Source organism: Phalacrocorax aristotelis, chromosome 12, assembly GCF_949628215.1.
Source record: "Phalacrocorax aristotelis chromosome 12, bGulAri2.1, whole genome shotgun sequence".
Taxonomy (NCBI): domain Eukaryota; kingdom Metazoa; phylum Chordata; class Aves; order Suliformes; family Phalacrocoracidae; genus Phalacrocorax; species Phalacrocorax aristotelis.
In genome coordinates, this window is record NC_134287.1 from 7,393,631 (window position 1) to 7,417,332 (window position 23,702).

At 64.3% G+C, this 23,702-nt stretch overlaps 2 protein-coding genes across 4 annotated transcripts; one reads left to right on the forward strand and one right to left on the reverse strand.

The window, feature by feature from the left end:
• The first annotated feature begins 585 nt into the window (after positions 1 to 585).
• CRTAC1 (cartilage acidic protein 1) lies at positions 586 to 14,869 on the forward strand. Of its 3 annotated transcripts, XM_075107710.1 has the most exons (16): positions 600 to 716; positions 4,730 to 4,926; positions 6,246 to 6,442; positions 7,358 to 7,488; positions 8,129 to 8,285; positions 8,890 to 9,024; positions 9,323 to 9,468; positions 9,659 to 9,795; positions 10,468 to 10,550; positions 11,080 to 11,180; positions 11,265 to 11,433; positions 11,939 to 12,084; positions 12,208 to 12,250; positions 12,740 to 12,883; positions 14,098 to 14,223; positions 14,630 to 14,869. In XM_075107710.1, the coding sequence occupies exons 1-16, from the start codon at positions 672 to 674 to the stop codon at positions 14,755 to 14,757; spliced, it is 2,085 nt and encodes a 694-aa protein (XP_074963811.1). In that variant the 5' UTR covers positions 600 to 671; the 3' UTR covers positions 14,758 to 14,869. The 3 variants fall into 3 exon arrangements, with proteins under 3 accessions (XP_074963813.1, XP_074963811.1, XP_074963812.1); XM_075107712.1 differs by lacking the exons at positions 14,098 to 14,223; positions 14,630 to 14,869 and adding an exon at positions 13,484 to 13,817 and having other exon boundaries at positions 586 to 716; XM_075107711.1 differs by lacking the exons at positions 14,098 to 14,223; positions 14,630 to 14,869 and adding an exon at positions 13,138 to 13,330.
• A 191-nt stretch (positions 14,870 to 15,060) lies between these two features.
• Positions 15,061 to 23,239, reverse strand: GOLGA7B (golgin A7 family member B). The gene is made up of 5 exons (XM_075107713.1): positions 23,155 to 23,239; positions 17,485 to 17,610; positions 16,945 to 17,097; positions 16,682 to 16,783; positions 15,061 to 16,553 (listed from the first exon to the last, which is right to left on the reverse strand). The coding sequence occupies exons 1-5, from the start codon at positions 23,209 to 23,211 to the stop codon at positions 16,455 to 16,457; spliced, it is 537 nt and encodes a 178-aa protein (XP_074963814.1). The 5' UTR covers positions 23,212 to 23,239; the 3' UTR covers positions 15,061 to 16,454.
• Positions 23,240 to 23,702: the final 463 nt, after the last annotated feature.

A 23,702-nucleotide genomic window follows, 5' to 3' on the forward strand; every position in this document is an offset into this window, starting at 1 on the left:
GAGGGTGGCAGTGGGCAGGTGGGTGACCCGCAGGGCAATGGCACAGGGAGGGTGCTGAGCCCTCGGGGAGCAGCTGGATGTTGCACTATGCGGGCTGCCCAGCTCCACTCCCTCGTCCCCTCCCATGCCCACAGTTGCACTGCTCTGTGGGGCAAACCCCCACTGCACCGAGGCTGGGGCAGATCCCTGGCTCTGCTCCCCCCACCGCTCCAACTGTCCTTGCAGGAGGCGGGGAGGCGTACCCCGAGTACCACCCACGCCCCAGCACCCACGGGGTGACCGCGGAGGGGGTGCAGCTCCTCTTCTGCCAGCCGGGAGCCCCCCACAGTCAGCCAGCTCCCCCTCCGGCTGTCCGGGAAGGGACGGCGGGGCTTCTCCCGGAGCCCCCCACTCCACCCCACCCCCGGCGGGCTCAGTGCCCAGGGCGATGCTCCGGTGGGTCACCCCGCAGCATCCCGGCCGCTGCTGCCACTGCCTCGGGGACAGTAAATCAGGGCGGTGCAGCCCCACCTCCGCGCTCTCCATTGGCAGCAGCGCCCCTCACCCTGCTCATTGGCGCCGCCGCCGCCGCCCGCCCCTACATAAGGCGCCGTTCGGCCGGGCCGGCCCGTCGGAAGCCGGGTAGCGGCGGCGGAGGCGGCGGAGGCGGCGCGGGAGGCGGGCGGTGCGGGATGCGCTCCCGCCGCCGCGGGGCTGCCGGGCAGCCCCCCGGGCCCGTGAGTAGGGGGTGGTTTAATGTTCCGTGAAGTTTTCCGGAGACTTCGGTGTGGGGAGGGGGGTGGCTTTCAACTCCGGCACGGTCACCGGTCCGGAGAGAAGTTGGTAGCGGGCGGAGCGGGGCAGGGCACGCAGCTTGCCCCCGCAGCTTGGAGGGAATGCGGGGTGGCAAGGAGGCAGGGACGGAGGTGAGGGGTGGAGATGGAAGGATGCTGCTAGGCTGGGGGGGTCGGGGCTCAGGCGGATGGGGCGGTGATGGGGGGCGTGGGCTGGGACTGGGGGACAGCCACCAGGGTGGCAAGACGCAAGAGACAGAGGGAGAGAACGGGCAGCTCCTCTTTCTAGGGACATTTGTGCTTGGTTGTGGCTGAGCCCGCGGAGGGGCTGGGGGTTGCAGATAGAGGGGTCCATCTGTGCATCTGCCTGCATGGGAAGGTGCTGGTTGTACACTGGTGGGTCTGAGTGGGAGCAAGCGGCTGCATCTGAGCCCCCCAAGGACCTGGTGTCCCTTTGGGCTGAGCTCAGAGGCTAAGGTGACTGCTCATCTCCACACTGCATTAGCTGCTGCTGGCTGAGCCCCAGCATGCCAGGTCCGGCGCTGAGGAGCCCTGCACGGGAGGGGAGAGGGATGGGACAGCCAGCAGCTGGGGGCTTTGTGCCTGTTGGAAGCATCTGTGATGGGATGCATGCACAGGCCAGGGTCTGTGAGAGGGGTGTGGGAGGGAGCAGTGCTCAGCCCGCAGCAGCAGTGAGCAGCCGGGGCAGCGGGTCCAGGGCTCGTGGGCTTTGACCGGAGCAGAGGTACTGCAGGGGCTGAGCTGCTTGGGGCTGAAGTGCTATGGAGGGTGCACTGCTGGCATCCATGGGCATCCCCACTGTGGGGAGAGGACCGCTGGGTCTGCAGGACGTCCCCTGCCTGTCCTTTACCCTGGCGGGTACGGCTGTGCCAGGCTGGGAATGGCAGGAAGGGGAATATGATGTTACTGGGGCACATCCAGTGTGATGCCACCATGTTGTCACCACTCTGGGGTGCCTTTGGGGTGTGATCAGGCCCCTGCTGCACGATGCCGTGCAACGTCGTGGTGCTGGAGGTGGCTGCGGCCTGGGATGGGGTGATGCTGCAGTAGTGGAGCATGACATCACTGGGGTGTGTGGTGTGGTGGGTGGCAGTGTCATGGTGGCATGCTGGATGGGGTGGTCACACAGAGGGAGACAGCTCCCACCCCCCACCATGATGTGGGCTGAGGGCTGGGGATGTGCGTGTGGGTACATGAGGAGGCCTGGGGAAGGCATCTCCCCACCTGTGGTGAGGGGTCCGGGGCACAACCCCCTGCCTGCCCCACAGCTCCCTTCCCAGTCCCACCCTACCCTCCTCACAGGGCATTGCCAACTGCAGCCATGTGTGGGGACAGATGAGCCCTACATGCTGCATCCCTGCTGTGGAGCCAGCACCCTGTCCCTGTGCTGCCTGGGTGCCTGTGGGACCCCCTGCCTCAATTCCCTCCTCCTGCCACCTCTACCCCTGTCTGGCTCCTTGGCTTCATGTCACCAGGCTTAGCCATGCCTTGTGACCATAGCTCCTGGAGTGACCTTGCCACCAGATGCCATAACACAAGCCAGGATGTGGCTCTGCTGGGACTAGACTGGCTGGGCTCTGCCCTGCACACTAGGAGGACCCCACAGCTGCAGACCTCAGATGGAGCTTCATGCTGGGCCCTCGGTGCTATCAGCAGCACAATGGGAACCATGAGGCCTTTCCCATCTGCCATGCAGAGCCTGGGCATCCCTCCCTCCCCTTTCCCAAAATGGCCTGGATCTGGGCCGTGTGTCCTTTTCCCCATGGCACCAAGCACCGGATCTGCTGGGAAAAGCTTTTTGTCTCCAATCAGGAACATTGTTTTTTCCTGGAAAGGCTCCATCCAGCCTGGAGGGATTGTGGCTGCAGCTGGATGAGGCTGGGAGGGGTACCTAGGGAATGGGCCAAGCTGAGGGAAGCAGGAGCTGGAGGGGAGGCAGAGCATGGGGAGCTCTGCTGGTGGCCTGGGGACAGCCACCCATCACCTGGCTATGGCCCGAGTGAGGGGGCACCACTCTGCATTGGCAGGAGCTCATGTGCAGCCCTGTACCCATATGCCCATGTGGGTGGCTCTGCCCCACGCTTGCTTTGGTGAGCCCAGTGTGGGGGTGTGGCAAACGCTCCCTCTCCCTCACTGCCTGGCACTGCAGAGTGACCCTTGGAGACCGTCCCATTCCTGCGCAACCCAATGAAACCCTGTCCCCATCACATGTGCCTTGCATGGGCTACCTGCATCAGGGAAAGACCCAGGCTCCTGCCCCTGGAGAGCTGCTCCAGACAGGACGGCAGGGTGATGGGCACAGTGCCTGAAGTCTGGCTGGGTGGTGGAGAGCAGGGCTGTCTGCGCCTAAGGGTGTGGGTCAGGCCAGGGAGGGGATGGGAGCTGCATAGAGTAGATCTTGGGACACACACACATATACATATCCAACCTTGCAGCTGGGCAGGGGAACAGATGGGATTGGAGAGGGAAGGGGAGCTGGGCCTGTGCAGTGGGATGCAGGGCTCTAGGTGTGCTGGGCAGTGGGGCTCATGGTCTTCCCTGCAGCTGGAGGACAGCCCCTTCCTGTCCAGGCAGGTGGGAAAGAAAGCTCTTTGCTTGTGGCAGGGGAATCCTGGCCCTGCTGCCCTGAAGACCATTGGGAAAATTCCCATCCCTGGGGGAGGCAGCAGCAGGCTGCTCCCACAGCCCAGTGGGCCTGCCAGGATCTAAGCCATTGGGCATCTTCCCCTCTCTAAGCCAGGCACATGTGGCACCACACAGCTGCCACAGCTTCCTTTTCTCGCTGGCAGGATCCACGGGATGGGGAGAAGGGGTGACTCTCCCCTAACCCCATGACAGTGCTGGGGGCTGTTCCTAGCTCCCTGGGAAGCAGGGGCTGCCCTGCCCAGAGGGATGGCACAGCCACATAGAGCAGCATCTGCTGCCTTGGTAGCCAGGTGCCCCAGCCATCCCTCCAGGCTGCAAGAGTGGGACAGACTGATCTTGCTCCCACTGGAGCGCTGGCATGTGGGTTCATGACCATATCCCAGCGACACACAGCTCACTGCTGGGCTTTTCCCCTCTGGAGGGGGCTGCCTGGCCTGTGGCAAGGGCTGGCCATCCTGAGTGCCACCTTACTCATCACCCGTGCTACAACCAGGTCAGAGCCAGCTCCAAAATCTCTGCAACCTTGCCAGCAGTGCTGGCAGACACTGTTCTCCGCAGTCCAGGTTAATTGAGCCTCTCTTCCCAGTCTTCTGTTCCTCCCAGCATCTCCTTCCTGTGACCACATCCCAGTGCAGATACCTTCCCCGGCCAACCTGGGAGGAGCTCACCCCACAGAGCCTCTGGGAGAAACTGTGCCAGCAGGGTGGGGAAACAGAGGCACACAGGTGTCACCTGGCAGAGTATCCCCATGTTCTCCCCATGGCCTTCCCGAGATCCAGAGGATCAGCCAGAGAGGGGATGATCTTCCCCGGTCAGGCAACTGCCTGCTTCCTCTGGCCCTGCCAAGGGAGCAGTGATTGGTATCACGGTTTGCCAGGAGCTTGGGTGCCAGCAGCCCCTTGGGGCAGGGCGAGCTGGGGCTGAGCCCAGCTTTGTCAGCACCCTGCAGCACTCCTGTTGCCTCCTGGGTCCCTCCCATGGGATGGGCTCCCATAGTCCTGCTCCTGCTCAGCCCTGCCTCCCAGCTTGCTGAGTTACGGTCCTGTCCCAAGGAAGCCTTGAGGGTGAGCTGCAGCCGGGAGGGTCTGTGCATGGGTATGCCAGAGCTGTGGCAGTGCCCAAGGGTCTCAGGGCTGGTGGGGTGGCACAGGCTAGGGCGGGTGACAAGGGGTGGAAAGAAAGTGTGCAAGGGCGGAGCGGATGCTCGGGCACTGTGGAGTGGGATGTTGGGATCCCTGCTGGCTGGTAAAGCCATCTCCTGGAGCTGATGGGCTGCAGGTCTCTCCCAGGTGCCCAGGATGCTGGCGCTGTGCCTGCTGTCCCTGGCTTGGCTCAGTGAGGGCTCCCAGCGCAGCGAGCCCATGTTTGCAGCCGTCACCCACCGCCTCCTCCCGCCCGACTACGACAGTAACCCCACGCAGCTCAACTATGGCGTGGCTGTCACCGATCTGGATGCCGATGGTGACTTCGAGATCGTGGTGGCAGGGTGAGTGTTGCACCCAGCGCCTCGGTGACTGTGGGACCTGGTAGCCCTGCAGGGCCAGGAGCTCCTCACTCCTCCATGGGCATGTGGCTGGCTGGGAATTTGTGCACAAGGGTAGTGGGGTGGGGGTCTGCATGCACCCATTTGTGTGTGTGTGTACCCACGTAGGGTGGTGATGCCAGCTGAGCACCTGTGCAGGACAATATGGGTGCTCCCACCCCATCCCCGGGGCCAGGTCCCCCCTCTGCAGGGCAGCGGCAGCTGCCCAGCGGCCGGGGTCCACCCTGCAGTGCAGAGCCAGCATGTCCCCGAGCCAGCTCAGCTCCGCTGACAGGACTCAGCACTCTCCGGAGATTCAGTTAATTGGCTGGAGGTTTTTTTTATAGCCCTTTATTGGAGTGATGGCTTGGAAGGGCTGGCAGGAGCTGGGGAGGCAGGGAGCCGTGTGCTGCGCTGCTAGCGCCCGAGCAGGGCTGGACATGGAGCAGCTGCTGCCAGCGGGTCCAGCCCTGGCCGGGGACAGTGGAGACCACGGCGCGGTCTGCATGTGTGTGCTGGCATAGCTGTGAGCAGCCAGCGCAGCGTGTCTGGCTACACACCACCATGCTCACCCCTGAGGGAGGAGGCTTGTACACGCAGGTGTGCTCACCTGGAGGGAGCCCCTCACCCCCACAGATCCCATCTGGTGGGGCTGTGGGAGCTGGGGGCACCATTGTGGCAGGCAGAGTCTGGCCCTGCTGCTGCTCTGAGCATCACCTTGGGGCAGCAAACCACAGGCAGCACTGGGGACCCTGGAGGCGCCCAGGCCGCCACTCCCAGCTGGGCCCTGCCGAGTAGCTAGACGGCGTTTTGTAAGCAGCCATGGTGCCCGTTGTGTAACTTGTTTACTGGTGCACCAGACAGGAGTGGGCAGGGAGCCACTGGGCACCATGCTGAGAGGATTTGTCTTGCGTGCTAGTTTCCCTGCCCTGGGAAAGGGCTGCAAGCAGGGACCTGTGCCCCATCCTGCCCCACTGGCTGCCCAGACCCTGTCCCTGCCCTGGCGTTGCCCTGGGGTACCCAGGCCAAGTAGACGTGGAATGCCTGACATGGGCTGGAACAGGTCCAGGCTGAGCCCTCCCCATCTGCACCTGGGAGCCAGCCCCATGTTCAGGTGCTGAGGGCAGCCCAGGGTCCCTGGCCTCCATGGTCTGTGCAGGTCTCTGCAGTGCTCATCATGGGGAAAACCTGGTGTCATACCCGGTGTCCCCTCAGGGATGGGATAGGGGCTTTCATCCTGTCCCCAAGCCACAGGGGGCCATCGCCCCTGCTCACACCTGCAGGTACAATGGCCCCAACCTGGTGCTCAAGTACGACAAGATGCAGGGACGGCTGGTGAACGTGGCAGTGGATGAGCGGAGCTCTCCATACTACGCGCTGCGGGACCGGCAGGGCAACGCCATCGGCGTGACAGCCTGCGACATCGATGGGGATGGCCGCGAGGAGATCTACTTCCTCAACACCAACAACGCCTTCTCCGGTGAGCCCTGCCAGTGGCCGTGGCCTGAGCCCTGGGTGTGGGGGGAGCTCCCGGTATGGCCACCCGCGACCTTCGGCGCGTGAGGGATGTGTGCGGGCTGGAGTTAATTTCTCAGTTGAGTGGCTCCATTGATTGATGGCAGTGCGGGTGGGACGCTGAGCCCAGCCAGCCGCCGAGTCAGCACTCCCAGCTGCCCACTGCCCTCCCGGTGGCACCCTGAGCAGGATGGCAGCTTCTCCACCATCCGCAGGGCTGTACCACCACAGGGACCCTGCACTGAAAATCCCAGCTGTGCCATGCAGTGGCTGTGCCCCTCCATGCCATGGCTCTCCTGTGGCCACTGGACCAAACCAGGTCTAATCTTACCCTGCGTGTTCTCTCCCAGATCCTGGGGTGTCTGTCGTGGGGAGGAGACCCACGTGCCCCAGTCTGGCACTAGGCAACCCTGGAACTCCCTGGGTCATGCTCCAGCCCATCTCTGCCCCGTGTCCCTCTCCACAGCCCTGACCTCCAGGCAGTGAATCTGTCTTCCTGACACTCTGAATTACCCGGGCTAGCGGTGGCTGCCGGCACACCTGTCCCTAAATCAGGCGCTGCCATCGCCGCTGTCATGGGCAGCGCGGCTCGCTGCCTGTGCCTGGCACCGAATCGATTTTTTACCTTCCCAGGGATGATCTACGGGGCTGTGCCCCATTGGGACACATTTTACCTTAATGAGTTGATTCTTCTGTGTGTCTCCTGGCAGCCCTTTAAGGGTCACGGAGGCTTTTGCAGCAGCAGCCTGGCACCATGGGGCTGCAGGGGACGGAGCAGGGGTTTGGGATGCCCCTCCCCCAGCCTTCCCTTTCCACAAGGCACCCTCCTAAGGAGGAGGTGGGATGCTGCAGCCCCCTGATCTGTGCCACCCCCCCCCAGGCATGGCCACCTACACTGACAAACTCTTCAAGCTCCGCAACGGGCGCTGGGAGGACCTCCTGAGCGATGAGGTGAACCAGGACGTGGCCAGCCGCTTCGCTGGGCGCTCCGTTGCCTGTGTGGACCGGACGGTGAGGGGGCAGGGGGCACCTCCACTCCCTTCCCACCCCCCGTGCCCCTCCAGCCCTCCCCTGCAGTGTCCTGGGGAACCTCTCCCCTCGCCTGGGCACCAGCCCCATTGCGCCCCTCACTGGGGCCGGGGCTGCCCCCCAGCAGCCCGTGGCTGTCAGGGCTGGCAGCTCCCCCGGCCGTGGGGGCTGCAGGCGCCTGTCCGCACAGTTGCCGCCAGCTGATAAACGTGCCTGTCGAGGTGATTTATGTTCCTGTCACCTGCTCTTTCTTCTTCCCCCTCCCCCAGTGGTTTGTTTCCAAATGATTATCACTAAATCAGGGTCCAGCTGCTGCATGGGACAAGAGGGGGGGTGGGGCCGAGGGGGACGGGACCTGGCACAGTGGGGATGCTGGGGGAGCGAGGTGCACCATGGCAGCACCCTGAGCCTGGGGACCACAGAGGTTCTGGAGGCAATGGGGCACGTCCACACGCCTGGGTCCTTTTCACCATGGGCATTGCAGAGCCCTTGCTCAGCACATGATAGGGGTGCCTGGTCCCATGGAACCATGAGAGCATTCAGCCCCACAGCAGGGATCCTGTGGTCCCCGTGGAGTCTGGTTTTGGGTGGGTGGGTGCTGAGGATGTGCCGCCGGCCACAGGGCTCCGGCAGGTACTCCATCTACATCGCCAACTACGCCAGTGGCAACGTGGGCCCCCACGCCCTGATCGAGATGGACGTGGCTGCCAGTGACCCTGCCCGCGGTGTTGTGGTGCTGGTGGACGTGGCTGCCCAGGCTGGTGTCAGCAAATACACAGGTATCCGGCTTCTGCGGCCCCGTGGAGGGGACTGGGCGCTGCTGGGCACGGTGAGCGTGGGACCCCGTTGCAGGCAGGGTAACGCAGGCAGTGGCCCATGCCACGCGTTAGGCTGCCTGACTGCCCCATCTAGTGGTAGCCCCACGGCCCGTGGAAGGGACCACGGATGCTCACCGAGGACCTCCGTGCCCACCATTACCTTGCCTGGCAGCCAGGCTGATCCCTCCGGAACCCGCAGCATCTGCAGGGCCGGCAGCATGGCACGGGGACATGGGCACACGAGCGTGCCCGTGCCCACCTGTGCCCCACGCTGCCCCACCACCGCAGGGACCGCTGCCATGCCCTGTCTCCCCAGTGGCAAATTGTCACTAATTAGGAGTGTTGTCACCATGGCGATGGCAGTGATTAGGGTTGGGAGTGACACAAGCGGCTGCCAGGCCCAATTAGCTCCTGATGAGAGGGACTGAAGGCAGGAGGTGGGCAAGGAAGGGGCACTGGGGGTCTTGGGAGCACTGGGTGGGCAGCACCAAGGGGGCATGGGGGGTGTGTACTCTCCTGGGGCCTGGCATCAGCTGTCCCCTCACCCCTGGGCTGCTGTCTCCAGGCGGCCGTGGGGTGGCCGTGGGCCCCATCCTGAGTGACAGTGCCTCCGACATATTCTGCGGTAATGAGAACAGCCCCAATTTCCTCTTCCACAACCGGGGTGATGGGACGTACCGAGATGTGGCAGCTGCTGTGGGTGAGTAGGGGGAGCCGGGGGGAGTACCCAGGCATCAGGGACCTCAGGGCAGGGCTGGCTCTGCCTGCCTCTGCCTGCACGGGCTGGTTGAGTACAGGGCGAGGGACAGCCCTGGGGACTCAGAGCCCCACTGGCCGTCGGGTGGCTGAGGTGCACCAGGGCATGCCTCAGTGCAGGGATGCAGCCCTGCATCGGGAGGACCCATCTGGGGGTCACAGGGCACTTCCTGGGAGGCATCCTGGCGAGACAGAGGCAGGGAGGGGGTCCTGTCTCCCCCCATCCCCTTGCGGCTCCCCAGGGCTGGATGACCCCTACCAGCACGGACGTGGCGTGGCGCTGGCTGACTTCAACCGCGATGGACGGGTGGACATCGTCTATGGCAACTGGAATGGGCCACACCGCCTCTACCTGCAGAGTGGGGCCCCTGGGCGTGTCCGATTCCGGGTGAGGGCTGGAGCTGGGACCCCCCGACTGCAGGCTTTGCCACTGAGCATCCTTGGCCGGGGGGGCCGGCTTCACCCTGATTTGGCTTTGAGCCCCAGTTCCCAGCAAGGAGAGGAACTGAAGCACCAAAGTGTGACCCAGTGTCCTGCTCTCTGTGCCTGTTGTCACCCCATCCCCATCCCTCACACAGGACATTGCCACCCCCAAGTTCTCCATGCCGTCCCCTGTCCGCACTGTCATCGCAGCTGACTTTGACAACGACCAGGAGCTGGAGGTTTTCTTCAACAACATCGCTTACCGCGGCTCCTCTGCCAATCGCCTCTTCCGGTAGGAGCCCAGCAGGTACCGGGGGGCCAGGGCAGCTGGCACCTCACTTTGGGGGGCTGAGCAGCCCTCGTGGCACAGCCAGGCTCGCAGGACTCCTCTCCAGCAGTGGCACTGCTCAGGCTCGGTTAATAAAAGGCACCGTGACTGAGCCCTTCCCAGCGTCATTACCAGCTGCTGCAATCGTGCCTGCAGCAGCCCCCAGGGTCCCCGGCACCGCTGACTAGTGGCCGCATGGAAGCTTGTTTGTGGCTGCTGTTAATCGTGGGGGTCAATTCCTCATTACTGCTGTGTGGCACCTCCTTACCTGGTGTGTGGGGTGGTGGGAGCTGGTTGTCCACATGGTGCTGACACCCGTGGTGGGTAGAGGGCAGTGGCATGGCAGGGAGTCCCTGGGGGCAGTCTCCAGTCCCAGAGGGATGCAGCAATGTTTGGAGATGGTGTTGCTGGTCCGCGGTCAAACCCACAAGAGCCAGGCTCTCATGACATCCCTGTCATGGAGTGGGGACATGAGGTGCTAACAGGCAGGGGCCAGACCTGTCCCCCACCTACCCTGCATAGCCACCAGGGCTGTCACCTCTCTACCATGCTGCTGCAGGAGGGGACAGGCACTTCCCAGCAACATGCTGGGAACTGCAGGGGCTGGCACTAATGCACCCTGTCTGTGCTCGGCAGGCTCATCCGCAGGGAGCACTCAGATCCCATCATGGAAGAGCTGAATCCAGGGGACGCGCTGGAGCCCGAGGGACGGGGCACGGGTGGGTCCCTCTGGCCCTGGCGGTGGGGCCCTATGCTGGGAGAGTGTCACAGCGCTGCCTGGCACCCTTTATGCCTGGGGATGCTGCATGCCTGGCTGAGTCACCTGCCTGCTCCCCACCAGCATCCCAGAGCCCCCATCACCCAGGAGTGATGCTTTCTCCCTCCACCCATACCCAGCTAATGGTGCCATCTACAGTTGCCCCCCAGGGCTTTGCTCTCAGGGGGCTCCTTCCTAGATGACTACTGTTCAAAGCCAACCTCTGCATTTGGGAGGGGGCCAGACAGCTCCTGTGTTCCACAGCCCTCCAGGCACTGCCTGTTCCGCTGCCTGGGGAGCTAACCCACCTGACTGCAGGGTGCTACCCATACAGGGACCTTTACACCTGCACTGGGGTCACCCATCTTCCCTGTTGCCCCTGCGTTGCCGGGAGTGCTGCTCCTGGCTGTGGGAGCCCTCGCTGGGAGCAGGGTATAGTGCTGGGAGATGTGGGGCTGGGTCCTAGGCATGACATGATCCTACCCCTGCAGGCGGTGCAGTCACAGATTTTGATGGTGATGGGATGCTGGACCTCATCCTGTCCCATGGTGAGTCCATGGCACAGCCAATCTCCATCTTCAAGAGCACCCAGGTAAGTCTAGCAGGGGGTCCTCGCATTGTCACCATCCCTTCTGCCTCTCCTTGCTCAGTCTCCCTGCTGCCTCCTCTCTTGCAGGGCATCAGCAACAACTGGCTGCGCGTCATCCCCCGCACCCGCTTCGGGGCCTTTGCACGGGGGGCCAAAGTGGTGCTGTTCACACGGCGCAGCGGGGCCCACCTGCGCATCATCGATGGCGGATCCGGGTACCTCTGCGAGATGGAGCCTGTGGCGCACTTCGGACTGGGTGAGCGGTGGGGCAAGGGGCTGCCTCCATCCCGAGCCTTCCCTGGCAGCCCCCTGGGCAGGGGCCACCTTTGCTGCCCAGGCGCCCTGCAGCATGGTAGCCATCCATGCCCATTGCCCTAGCCACAGTGAGCTCTAGGAGAGTCTGCAGGCAGGGTGCCCAGTCACTGCAGCCCTGCTGCAAGGGGCAGCTGTCCACTTCCCCACCCCCTGCCTGCTCCTTTGCCCAGCCACCGGGGCTTTCCCTGCCCATTAACCCTCCCCTGGTTCAGCATGGCTGGCAGCCAAGCCTGCAGGTGTGTCCCTCCTCACTGGCAGGACATCCCATCATCCACATGTGCACCTTTCATGCTGCATCCTTGTACCTGGGCTGTCAGCACGGGCACCTGGGCCCAGCTCAGGGAGCAAGGGGAGGCTTTGCCCCTCCATCCCTACCACACCCCTGGCCTCCTTTCAGCCCCTGTCTGGCCTGGAGACCCCCCCTCTGATGGGCTGCCCACCTGCAGGGCATGACGAAGCCAGCAGCCTGGAGGTGACCTGGCCAGATGGCCGCGTCATCGCACGAGCGGTGGCCAGCAGTGAAACCAACTCTGTCCTAGAGGTCCCCTACCCCCTGGATGCAGAGGAGCCGCTCATGCCCGCTCCACTGGAGGTAAGGGCCAAGTGTAGGAGCAGGGTGGGAGGCAGGAACGAGGGGCTGAGCTCTGCTGGCTCGGTGGCTGCCCAGGGCTGATACCTCCCCATTCCGGCGGTCTTTGCTTCTCCCCAAATGCAGTGTGGGCAGGGATTCTCCCAGCACGAGAATGGACGCTGCGTAGGTGAGTGGCTGCTGGGGGCACTGGTGTGCCTGCACTTGGGATGCTGCAGCAAGGCCCCTCGAGGGGCACAAGGGCAGCACCCTGCTACAGGGAGGTGGTGGCTGGGGAGTCAGCTGGGCATGCAGGCAGGGCTGCTGCGTGGCTCAGTGTGGGGCCTGGCTGCCTGTCCCGGACGTGGTCTGGGAATGGGGGCAGCAGCCCTGCTCTGGAGGGGGACTGTGGCATAGTGGGGAGTTGGGAGAGCACTGTGCCGAGGGCAGGAGACATGGCTGGCATGTGGCAGGCATTGCACTAGGGCTGCAAGCAATGGAGGGGCAGCAGGGATGTGGCAGGGTGGCTGTGCCATGAGCCTTCTAGGTAGAGGCATAGCTTGTGCATGGCTATGTCTGCGGGGATCATCCAGCATGTGCGGGGGCAACAGAGCAGCTGTGGCCAGCAGCCCCATGCTTCTAGCCCAGCCTTCTCACACTGAGGACCCTCTGCTTGCAGACATAGATGAGTGCACAGAGTTCCCCTTCATCTGCCCCCGGGACAAGCCCATCTGCATCAACACCTATGGCGGCTACCGCTGCCGCAGCAACAAGCGTTGCAGCCGGGGTTTTGAGCCCAACGAGGATGGCACAGCTTGTGTGGGTGAGTGATGGCTGGGATGCCCTGACCCCATGCCACTGCAGCTTGGCCAAGCCAGTGGGCAGCAGCCCCAAAGTATCACCTTGGGATACTGTTGCACCCCTGCCAAAGGCCTGGCCGTATCCTGTAACCTGCCAGGTGGATGCCCAGCTACCTGCACCCTGGCTCCTTATCTGTTCATCCTGCACCTCCCTCTCAGCTGCCACTGACTCCCCTTCTCTCTTTCTCTTTTTCTTTCTTGCTCCTTCTCTGTGCAGCTCAAGTGGCCTTTTTTGGGGGATACCCCTCTGCTGGGAGCTGGCCTGGGCCACCCCACCGTGCCCTCCTCCCTCTAGTCCTTGGACTCTGCCTTTGCCTCTATGCACTTTAACCCCTGCCCATAACATGCCAGAGCAGCCTTGGCGGAAGGACTGGCCAGCCTCTGCCTGTCTCTCTTTCTCTCTCTCTCTCTCTTTCTCCATGTCAAACTGCCCTGGAAGTTCTGGCCGTGCCCTACCGGGGCGGCCTGCGGTGGGATGGGCACGGAGCCTGGCTGTCCCTTGCACCATGTCTGGGAAAGCAGCCTTGGGGCAGCACCCCTTCACCGGCACCTCCCCGCCCCAGCGCTGCTCCTGCCACGCCGGCGCCTCCCGGGCAGTCACTTGCTCCGTCGCCTCAATACCGTACCGTGTGCCTGCTGGTTTGGCCTGCGACGTGTGTGCTTCGCCTGCCCCCTCCTTGGTGATGGGGACCCCCCTCCCCAGCCCTGGCAGAGGAGGGTCTCCCCGGCCCTGCAGGGGAAGGACCCTCGTGATCTGTTTTTTAATGTATTGACCCCACTGTTTGGAGTCGGACCCTCCTCAGTCTTCCGGAGAACTCCCCCAATAAACTATATCCTGTCTATTAGCTCGGCCCACTGAGCTGTGCAGGGCAGGGCTGTGCCCATGCTTCTGCCCACCCTGCCCTGGGGCTGCATGGGATAGTGGGCTCAGGGGTGAGGAGCCATCCCCAGGACCCCCCAGCATTCCCTGCCCGGAGGCCAGGAGCTAGCTGGAGGGTGCACAGTGGTGCTGGGCAGCTCTGCCCATCCCTGCTCCCAGTCCTGGGAGCATGGCCAGATGTGCAGCAGTGGAGGCAATGGGGCGCAGCAGGCAACTCTGCCCACGCAGCAACACCAGGGCTGTGCTGCCTTCCCGCCGCGTGCTGTAACCCTGTGCTGCTCTCTTCCCCACCACCAGACATCGACGAGTGTGCCCGGGGCTTGCACAACTGCAGCCAGCTCTGCACCAACAACCCTGGGGCACACACCTGCCACTGCCATGCAGGCTTCCGCCCCCTTGATCCTGCTGCCAGCTACTGCCTGGGTGAGTACCTGCAGGCAGCGGGGCCGGCAGCCCACGGTGCCCACCCACCTGCCACTGTCAGGGGCAGCCATGCTGCCCATGCTGCCCTGGGAGCAGGGACACTGTTTCCTGGGGTCCTTGCAGCCCTGGTCCCAGCCAACCCAAAACATGGCGGGGCAGGATGGACAGACTGTGGCTATGCAGGGGTTGATGGCGTGAGGAGGCATCTGCCACCTGACAGCCTTGGGGACAAGCAGTCACAGGACCACAGCTGCATGGCTACAGGAACTGGAGATGCTATCATGTCCCAGCTTCACCCAGCCCCAGAGCTGTCCTCCCACCATGCCCCTTCCATCCCCTTCCCTGCCTGTGCCAGGCACCCTCCCTACCATTGGTGCAGCTTTGACCCTCTCCCCTTCTTTTCCAGACATAGATGAGTGCCAGGCACAGCCTGGCCCCTGCGACCATATCTGCCACAACAGCCACGGCTCCTTCCACTGCCACTGCCACCACGGCTTCTCCCTGGGCACGGGTGGACGCTGCTGGCGCAACTAGCCTGCCCTGGCATGGCCAGATGCCCCCTGCTCACCCCCAGCCCCATGCCAGTTGCACCCGGTGCCAACTGAATAAACCCTTTCCTGCACAGGTTTCCCTGTGGGTCCCTGCCACCAGGGCCACATGACTGCTACATGGGTCTGTCCCCATCACCCCATCAACTGCCCCATCCCTCCCCCTTATTTCCCCCACACTTGCCCTCCCTGTGGGGCTCCATGCACCCCAGTGTGCTCGGAGATGCCTAGCCCACTCTATGCCCCCCACCATCACCCTGCTCAGACACAGGAGGACATGGGCTATGGGGTGGGGGATGAAGCACAGAGTTTATTGAGGAAGGTCTCCACTTAGGGGGGCCCTAGTGCGAACAGCGGGGCCGGGGCCAGGGCCACCCTGCAAACACACCATGACCAAGGCAAAGGAAGCCCCACGGGGCAGGGTCCTCCCTCCAGGACCCCGGGAGAGCAACACAGGCTCCATTCAGCCCTGCACCCAGGCAGGGACTCATCTGCCCAGGGTGCTGGATGTCACAGAGACCCTCCTATCCGCCCCCCATCTGACCCTGGCCCATGAACTCCCACACCTTGCAGGTAGGCCCAGGTGCTCCTCGGGGTCCCTGCTGCAGGCCAGGCTGAGAAATAGGGTGCTGGTGGCAGATGTGTGCAGGATGTGTGGGCAGGGGAGGGCTCAGCAGGAGGAGAGGAAGGATGCTGGTGGAGCTGCTCCACCAGGCACGATCCCTGCATTGGGGTAGGTCACGGGGCAGAGGAGGCAAGGGGCTGCCAGCAGCCAGGTGCAGCAGGCTGGGCATGGAGCCTGGCTCACCCATGCCACAGCTCAGCCTTGGCTATGCTGGGCCATGCTCCAGCCCGGGGCATGCAGCACAAGGGCAGGAGCCTGCCCAGCACTGCATCTCCCACCCTAGACACAGGGCTCAGGGCTGGGGAGCTTTCTGGGTCTGGCTGGGGATGGAACCAGTTTGGGCAGGAAGCAGAAGCAAGTGCCCAGTGTAGTGAGCAGAGCTGGAGGATGCTACTGGCAAGGATGCTGCTGCCAGATGGGTCAGGACATCCGGACAAGGCTTGGGAGAAGCAAGGGGCAGCATGTGGGGCAAGGATGGCGTGAACACATGACACCATCATGCAGATGAAGTGGCATCAGGGCTCTGGCAGCACCCTGGGCAATGGGCACGCAGTAGCTGAGCCCACCCTGCAGCACTAAGAGCAGGACACCCCAGGGAAGGTGTCCAGCAAGGGCTGGCAGTGCCCATGGGCATGGGGCTAAGCCCCCCTCCCCTTAGCACTACCTGAGGCTTTGCTAGTCCCACTGCTCCCTGATGCATGGCATGCAGGGTGCTGCCAGCTGGGGCAGCCTGCAGCAGGGCAAGCTCCTTCGCTTGGGGCAGGGCAGCAGCGCAAAGCACCCGGAGGGCTGCGGGAGCACCTTGGCACCGGTTTGGCTCAGTGAGAAGCATCTGGGATGCCCCAGCACCAGCCCATGCCTGCAGTGGGTCTAAGCAGGGGCAGAGCCACTGTGGGGTGCACAGAGCAGAGGGGGGTGGGCAGCCCCACTGGGCAGCCCCTAGCCTCCCCCTCCCACCTGCCCTGGGCTCAGAAGCGGGTGCTCTGGTAGTGCAGCCTGCGGAGCTCGGAGATGCCACTGTCCCGGCAGTACGAGTCCCTGCAGGGACTCCCTGCCAGTCACCGGCCCCCCGCCCCGCCACCACCACTGCTGGTGCTGGAGCTGCCGCTGCTGGAGCTGCCACTGCTGCACCGGTCCTCGTAGATGGAGATCTCGATCTGGGCCCTGCTAAGGATCATCAGTGGGATGTGTCAGCCGCAAATCCAATTGCCCAGCACCCACTCCTGGTGTCCACCCACCTCTCACCCTTGTCCTCCCCCCCAGCACCCTGCTGCCCAGAGGATACAACCCTCATGCCACGCTCCAGAGGGTCGGTGAGCAGCAGCCCCCGTGGCGCATAGATCTTCTCATTCTGCTCCTGGATGTACTTGGAGATCTTCTTCAGGACCTGCCAGCCCACGGAGGGACACTCAGGGCTTGCCAGCCCTGATGTCCCCCTCTGTGAGCCCTGATGCCTACTCTGGCCTCCAGCCCCCCCCACTCCCTGTGCCATCCCTGTGCCCCCCAATAGCCATGTCCATCCCCAAGCCCTCCCCTGGACCTCAGCACCTTCTCGTAGTGTGTCTCCATGCAGAGGAAGATGAAATAGGCGGTGGCACAAGCCAGGCAGCCCTCCAGGTATGAGCTGCCCCCAATCTTCTCTGCCTCGGCATAGAAGCCATTAAGGGTTTTCACTGTTTCCTCGAAGAGCTGCCGCTCAATCTAGAGCAGAAACCAGGGTGAAGATGAGTCTGGCCAGAGGCTGACCCCCTGCACTGCCCTGTCCCCATCCCAGGGGGAACTTGTGGAGCACTTAACCCTCTTCTCCCTGCTCAGCTGATGCCTCAGCTCCCTGGACCCTGCCCACCACCTGTCCATGCCAAGACCTGCTGAGCCTGCTGAGACTCTAGCTTCACCAGAGCCTCCTAGTCCCCAGGAGCACCCAAGCCCTTGCACACTGGGCAAGGTGGCTGTGATGGCATGCACCCAGCAGCATCAGCTGGGCCAGGGTCATACAAAACCCTATGGGGGCCCCATGACTTCAGACCCCTCTCCCCATTCAGCCCCCATAGGGCACCCCCCAACCTGTCAGCTTGCCAGGCTCCCTACCCGGCTCTCCAGCTCAGGGGGGAACTTCGTCTGGAACTGGCACGTGGTCCCATCACTGTAATCCCGCTGCACAAAGACCTTGGTGGCCAGGGACGCGCTTCGCCGCAGCTCCTGCAGGCTGTGCACCTGGAGGGTGGCAGGGTGAGCTGGGGGGCTGCAGCCGTGGGGTGTCGGGCATCCCTGCTGGGGGCTGGGACCCTGGGATGAATGCCATTCCCCCAGCATCAGGGCATGGGGGCTGCAGGCTTGCACACCCCGAGGCAGGGAGCCCCCAGCATGGGCTGCATCATGCCGTGAGCGCAGCTCAGCACAGGAGATGCAAGGCCAAGGGTGAGGGGAGGACAGCAGCAAGGGGAGGATGCTGTGGGATGTGGGTGAGTGTGTGTGCTTGCTGCCCCAGGCTGGTGCCTGACCTCGCCTTCACTGGCTGCTGCGTGCTTGGGTGTGTGTCACCAGAGGGCCACATCCCGCGGAGAGGGACAGCCCTCCATCCCCAGCAGCACCCAGGCAGGAGGAGGGAAGCGAGTGGAGCAGGAGCAGGAGCTGGCTGGGCAGCAGGTCTGCAGCAGTTGCACAGTGAGTGGGCAGGCTGCAGTGGGGTGGCTGCACAAAAGGGATCGGCCCAGGCCAACTGGGTTTCACTCAGCCCGTCCCTGGCAGCCCCGGGGTTCAAGGGCCCACACCAGCCCTGTGGGGTCTGGGCCGTGAGGCAGCTGTGGGGGGCTGGAGAGGAGGATGAGAGAACAGAGGGGCCAGGCTGTGCCAAGGGCAGGTATCAGAGCTTTCCCTGCGCTTCCCCTTGGGTGACATGGGGCCAACTCCCACTGTGATCCCCACAGACTCTCATCCCCTATCCCGGGTCCCACCCACAGCACCTGGGAGAGGGACCCACAGCCCCCCCCCCCCCGCACCCCCCTCAGTCCTCCGACGCACCCCACCCCAGACCCACGCTGCTCCCTCCAACAAGGGCATCCTGAACCCCCCGCCCCTCCACGCACCGCACACACACTCTGTGCTTGCAGACCACGCACCCCTCCCAGCCCCCAGCCCCACACTGACCCGCTCCCCAGGGCACCCCACGCGGGGCCCAGCCCCACGCTGCCCTCCCACCCCGGGCAGCCCAGGGGGGCTAAAGCAAGGTGTGGGAGGAGGTCCACCGCAGCCCAGCGGTGCCCGCTGCCGGGGTGGCCCCCGCCGCCCCTCCGCGCACCCACCTCCGTGGCCATGGCGCGGCGTGAGCCCGGACCGGCCCGGGCTGGCCTGTACCGGGGGCTGGCGGGGGGACACCGGCGCTGCCACCGGGGCCGTGCCGAGCGGCGCCGGGGCGGGACGGGGACACCGGCGCTGTCCGCGGTGCTGCTGTGCCGATCGGCGGAGGCGGGCCCGGTCCGCCCTGTGTGCGCAGCCGCCCGGCCCGGCACGGCCCGCCCCGAGGCGGCGGGGATGGGCGCCCCGGCGCTACCGGCACCGAGCCCCTGGAGGACGCTGGTCCTTTGCTGGGGACGGCGGTACTGGGGTCCGGTTGCCTCGGGGATGGCTCAAGGGGGCTGCGAGGTGTAGGGGGGGCTGTTGTAGGTCCCGGGGTGTCCGGCCGGCATTGCGGGTACCGGGGCCGAGGGGATGCGGCTCCCGGGTGGGGGAACTGGCTGCCAAGGAGGTGCTGCTGGAGGTAACTGGAGCGGTGACCCGCTGGGGATTCGGGGGGGGGGGGGGGGGGGGGGCGGGCGTGGGGCTGGCGCCCTGCCATACCAAGGGGCCTCGTCTGAAACTGTTTGTGAAGGAACTGCAGCTGGTGTTGCGCTCTGGAGTGGGGGCTGCAATCGCAACGTGGGCAGACATCAAAGTGGGGAGCTAACGAATACCCTGTTATCTCTGCTCATTGACAGCTCAGTTAGAGCTGGAAAAATGCCAAACGGGGGGAACAGAGGCTCTCCCGAGAGTCCAAGGAGGGGGTGCTCACAGCTGGGGCCGGGGTGAGGCAGGAGGGATGCAGTGGCTGGATGCAGGGCCCTGGCCAGGCAGGAAAGCAGGCAGCCCTTCCATCAACACCTGGGCAATGCTGAAGGCAGCACAGTGCCCTGCCAGCCCGTCTGCTCAGGGTGCTAACACAACACGGCTGGCTGCCTGCAGCACAGGGGCCCTGGTGACACGGGCAGCTCCAGCTGACTCCCACTCCCTGCCCTGAGCAGCAGCCCAGCCTTCAGGCAGAGCAAACAGAGGCAGAGCCCTGGGGTGGCTGGTGGGCAGCCCCTGTATGCTGGAGTATGGCATGGTTCATGAACAAGGGACCAAGGGATACATGCAGGCAGGGACCACAGCCAGAGGGTACATCTCCCCCCACAAACACAAAGCTATGGATCCCATAGCTTTTGGGGGTAAAACCTGCTGTTCCTGGGCTCCAGAGCAGCCCTGCCAGCCCACACCCCAGAGCAGTGGGGTACACCCAGTGCCACAGACCCAAAGGTCCCCTCGGGGGTGTGTGGGGGGGTACGTACTCTCCCACATACACCCACACATGCATGCATGCAGACACAGGCATTTGTGCATGCACTAAGATGCACACATCTCCTTGCATCTCCCCGTGCACGCCCAGGCATATGTGCACATGCTTACACACCCATGAATGTCCCTAGATGCCCCCAAGACCAGGCCCTGCATCCTGGCTCCTTCCCGTGCTGCATGTCACTGCCAAGTCAGGGCTCGCCTGCCCGCCTGGCAGAGCCCTGCCAGTTGCCATGGCAATGCTGCGCCTGCCAGGAGATGAAGTTCGCTCTCCCACGCTGCAGCTAGGGGCCGAGAGCAGCCGGGGGACCCAGATGTCCCTGCTGCCCCAGGCTCTGCCCATCGGCCTGCGCCCTGCGGTGCTGCCCCAGGGATGTCCCTTCTCTGGCTGCACCAACCCAGCCCAGGCTCTGGACCCACAGTCCTGGGCTCCAGCTGCCTCACAAGCCACAGGACCAGAGCACGTTTGGTGGGATGTCTTCATTCCATCATGGGCAGCTGCCTTCCCCCAGACATACTAGCTAGGAGTAAGCCTTGCCCAGTGGTGGGCAGGACACGGACAGCCTGAACCTGCCCCACAGCGCTCCCCATCCCCGCACAGACCCTGCCTGTGGTGCTCTGCAGCCTCCAGTATCTCTGGAGCCCACTGGGGCCTGCCAGCACCCCTCTATGCAGGATGCACCATTGTAGGCTTTACAGTTTTAACCAGGGCAGGGACAGACCCTGCTGGTTCCCAGGCACAGGGGACAGATTGCTGCCATACTGTGTCATGTCATGCCGTGCCATTGCTCCCAGCAGGGCAGGGCAGAGGTGGAGGGGGCCTGATGTAGCTGACGGGATCCCAGGCAGTAGGACCAGGGGCAGGGAGGTCTCAGAGCAGCCCCAAAGCACTGTGTGACCCTGCTGTCCCCCCAGTACTGTGCAGGGACCTGGCAGGGTGCCTGCAGCAACAGGACTCCGGCCCCTCTGCTCCATTCTCTGAACCTCGAGGGGCTATTTCTAGGCTGCCTGGCAGCAGGGGTAGGCACCACACAAACTGCTGCTGCCAGAGCTGCCTTTACTCCCCTGTCTGTGTCCTCTCCGCCCCTGCAGCGAGGGGACTCTGACCTGTCTGGCAGACAGACCCGGCAGACCTCCCCTTGCCCCCATCTCTGGCTGACCACGCAGACCCCCCACCCCTTGTCCCACCAGACATGCGTGGGATGTGCTTGGGGCCCCTACAGACAGCCCCATGCAGTCAGTATGCCCATGCCCATCATGCTGTGGCAGCCATGCCCCAGCAATGCCCCTGGTCCAGCACCTGTGCTTGGCTCCCAGGCCAGGACTGGGGGTGCCGCAGTGTGTTCCCAGGTGCACGGTGCTGCACCCTGTCCCTGCACCCTGACCCTCCCTGCAGTCCTGGCATGGTGGCTGGGGGCTGTGGAGGAGAGCTGAAGCTCTGCAAGTCGGCCAGGACCAGCCCCCGGGGCCCCATCCTGCACCTGCTGCATGCAGAGACCCCTCCCCAGCCTGTCAGGGCTGTCAGCAGCTCCGGCTCCGCTTCAAAGGATCCCCAGCAGGGCCAGGCCCTGGCAGCTGCTTCACAAGGTGCTGGAGGGGGGCTTTTATTAATAGGATGGGGGAAGCATGAGCTCACTGCCCCAGCGAGGACAACGGTGACATTTGGGAGGTGCAGAGACAGTGAGGCAGGGTGATTATCTGATAACCTTTCCTGGGAGACACCAGATGTATACACCAGTATGGTGGGGGGGTAACACGTCCCCCACACTGGGAGCTGCTGGAGAACAGCTCCAAGTGCCCCAGCCTGCACCTTTGCACAGGATGGGGAGACTGCCCCAAACTGGAACCAACCAGCCCTACAGCCTGGGCACCCTGAGGATGGGCACCCCTCTGCAGTGGCCGCAGCACCACCATGTCTGGCTGTGCCCACCCCTATGGTGGTGCCAGGACCCCATGGCACTGGGAGCCCCTGCAGAGGGTGGGGGCAGCCCCCAGCACACGCCGCAGGACTGTGCAGCAGCGGGGGGACATGCAGCACCCTCCTGCAAAGAGGTGAGCAAGGGTGGGGGGGAGATGCAGTTTTGAAGGGAGGTGCCAAGGTCCAGCTTTGGCAAAGGTGCCGGCTGGGAGCCCAATCCGTGTGAGGATTGCTCCCATGCTGGGGACAAGGCTGTGCTGGGAGCAGATGTGAGTGGCCTTTCCCAGCTCCCTGGAAGGGCAGAGGGCCAGCAGCGCTCCGGAGAGGGTCCTCCATGTCCCGGTGTCCCCATGCACACTGCCATGCTGAGAGGCAAAGGAGCTCTTCCCCAGATGTGTCCCCATGCAGGACGTGCCCCCTGCCTGCCCTGCAAAGGGGGGCCAGGGGCCAGGGCTGGGGGCCAGCAGCAAACAGGGCGTCTGTGTGCAGGCTGGCGGGAGCCGGGCAGGGCCAGGAGCCGCCAAGGGGCTGGGAGGGTGCCAGGGCAGCCTCGGCCCTGCAGCTGGGCTGGGAGCACTGCCAGCTGCATTCCTGGGGCTGCTGGGTGAGTGGGAGCATGTGTGGGTGCAGGGCAAGTGCACGGCCACCGCTGCCCCTGCCCGCTGCCCGCCCTGCTGGCCCACGCCCCACGGGCCAGACCAGTCCCAGGGTGCCCCAGCTGTGCCCCAACCTCCCTCAGCCACCCCTAGGCAGGGCCACCCCCATGGAACCATGCTGCCAGCCCCGCATTGCCCCTTGTGCTGGGGTGCTCTCACCCAGAAGCTGCCAGACACCCTGGGACACCTGTCCGTGCATGGCCAGCCCCGGCATCCTCTCCCCTCCTGAGGGTCCCTGCTTCACGGTGGCTGCAGCCCGTGCCCAGCGTGGATGCATCCCAGAAGCCAGGGGTCCCCAGGAGCCTGGGATGGGGCTGAGGCAGGAGAAAAAGCTGTGGAAGATGGGAGGATGGGAGGGAGCCTGCCCAGGCCTGGAGGATGCATCTCTGCCCACAGCAGCACCCAAACCTGCGACAGAAGAGGGATGAGAGACAACAGGAGAGGACGGGAAGAGGTGACCAGGACCCTGCTCAGCATCTCATTTCCTGGGAGCCTCCTGCTCCCATGGCTCAGATCTCTGTGCTACAGCCAGGCACAGGACCCTGGGGAGGGCCCGGGGTGGTGAGGGGGCACCCCCAGGGCATATCCTCTTACCATGCCACCCTGGCTGGCCGTCCCAGAGGTCCCCACCATGGAGGGGGCAGCCCTCATGGCCCTGCTTCCAGTCTCGCTGCCGTGACAAGTGACACAGCCGGCGACACAGCCAGCTCCCCGGAGTGACAAGCGCAAGTGTCTGTCCCACAGCCGGATGTGTGGGCACAGGACGGGGACATGGGCACCGGAGCAGCCTGCATAGACATGACACAAGGAAGGGTGCCAGCTCCAGCTGCCCTGGGGCCATCCCCCTCCCCAGGGTACAGCCCAGATCTACCTCCCTGGGCTATGTCTCCTCCCAGCCCTGCAACACCCTGGGTGGGGAAGGGTTAAGGAAGCAATTCGGGTACAGCAGGGACCCCCACAGAGCAGAGGCACAGTCTTAGCTCAGGGACAAGGCTGCCAGGACACCTGGCAGAACAGGAGCAGAGGACAGACACCCCTCTCCTGGGGCCAGCCCTGCTCCCCCCAGCATGGCCAGACTGCCAAGAGGTGAGTCAGTGGCTCTAATGAAGGCATCATGACAGACAGGGGGGCCAGACCAGCTG

What these genes read in the sequence shown, in the direction of transcription:
- CRTAC1 (XM_075107712.1), top strand. Translation starts at nt 672, where the DNA reads ATGCGCTCCCGCCGCCGCGGGGCTGCCGGGCAGCCCCCCGGGCCC. An exon ending in CTGGGCGTGTCCGATTCCGG is followed by an intron (nt 9,469 to 9,658) that starts GTGAGGGCTGGA and finishes TCCCTCACACAG; the next exon opens with GACATTGCCACCCCCAAGTT. An exon ending in TGTGGCGCACTTCGGACTGG is followed by an intron (nt 11,434 to 11,938) that starts GTGAGCGGTGGG and finishes GCCCACCTGCAG; the next exon opens with GGCATGACGAAGCCAGCAGC.
- GOLGA7B (XM_075107713.1), bottom strand. Translation starts at nt 23,211, where the DNA reads ATGAGGGCTGCCCCCTCCATGGTGGGGACCTCTGGGACGGCCAGCCAG. An exon ending in CGGCCAGCCAGGGTGGCATG is followed by an intron (nt 17,611 to 23,154) that starts GTAAGAGGATAT and finishes GCCACCCTCCAG; the next exon opens with GTGCACAGCCTGCAGGAGCT. An exon ending in TGGAGACACACTACGAGAAG is followed by an intron (nt 16,784 to 16,944) that starts GTGCTGAGGTCC and finishes GTGGGCTGGCAG; the next exon opens with GTCCTGAAGAAGATCTCCAA.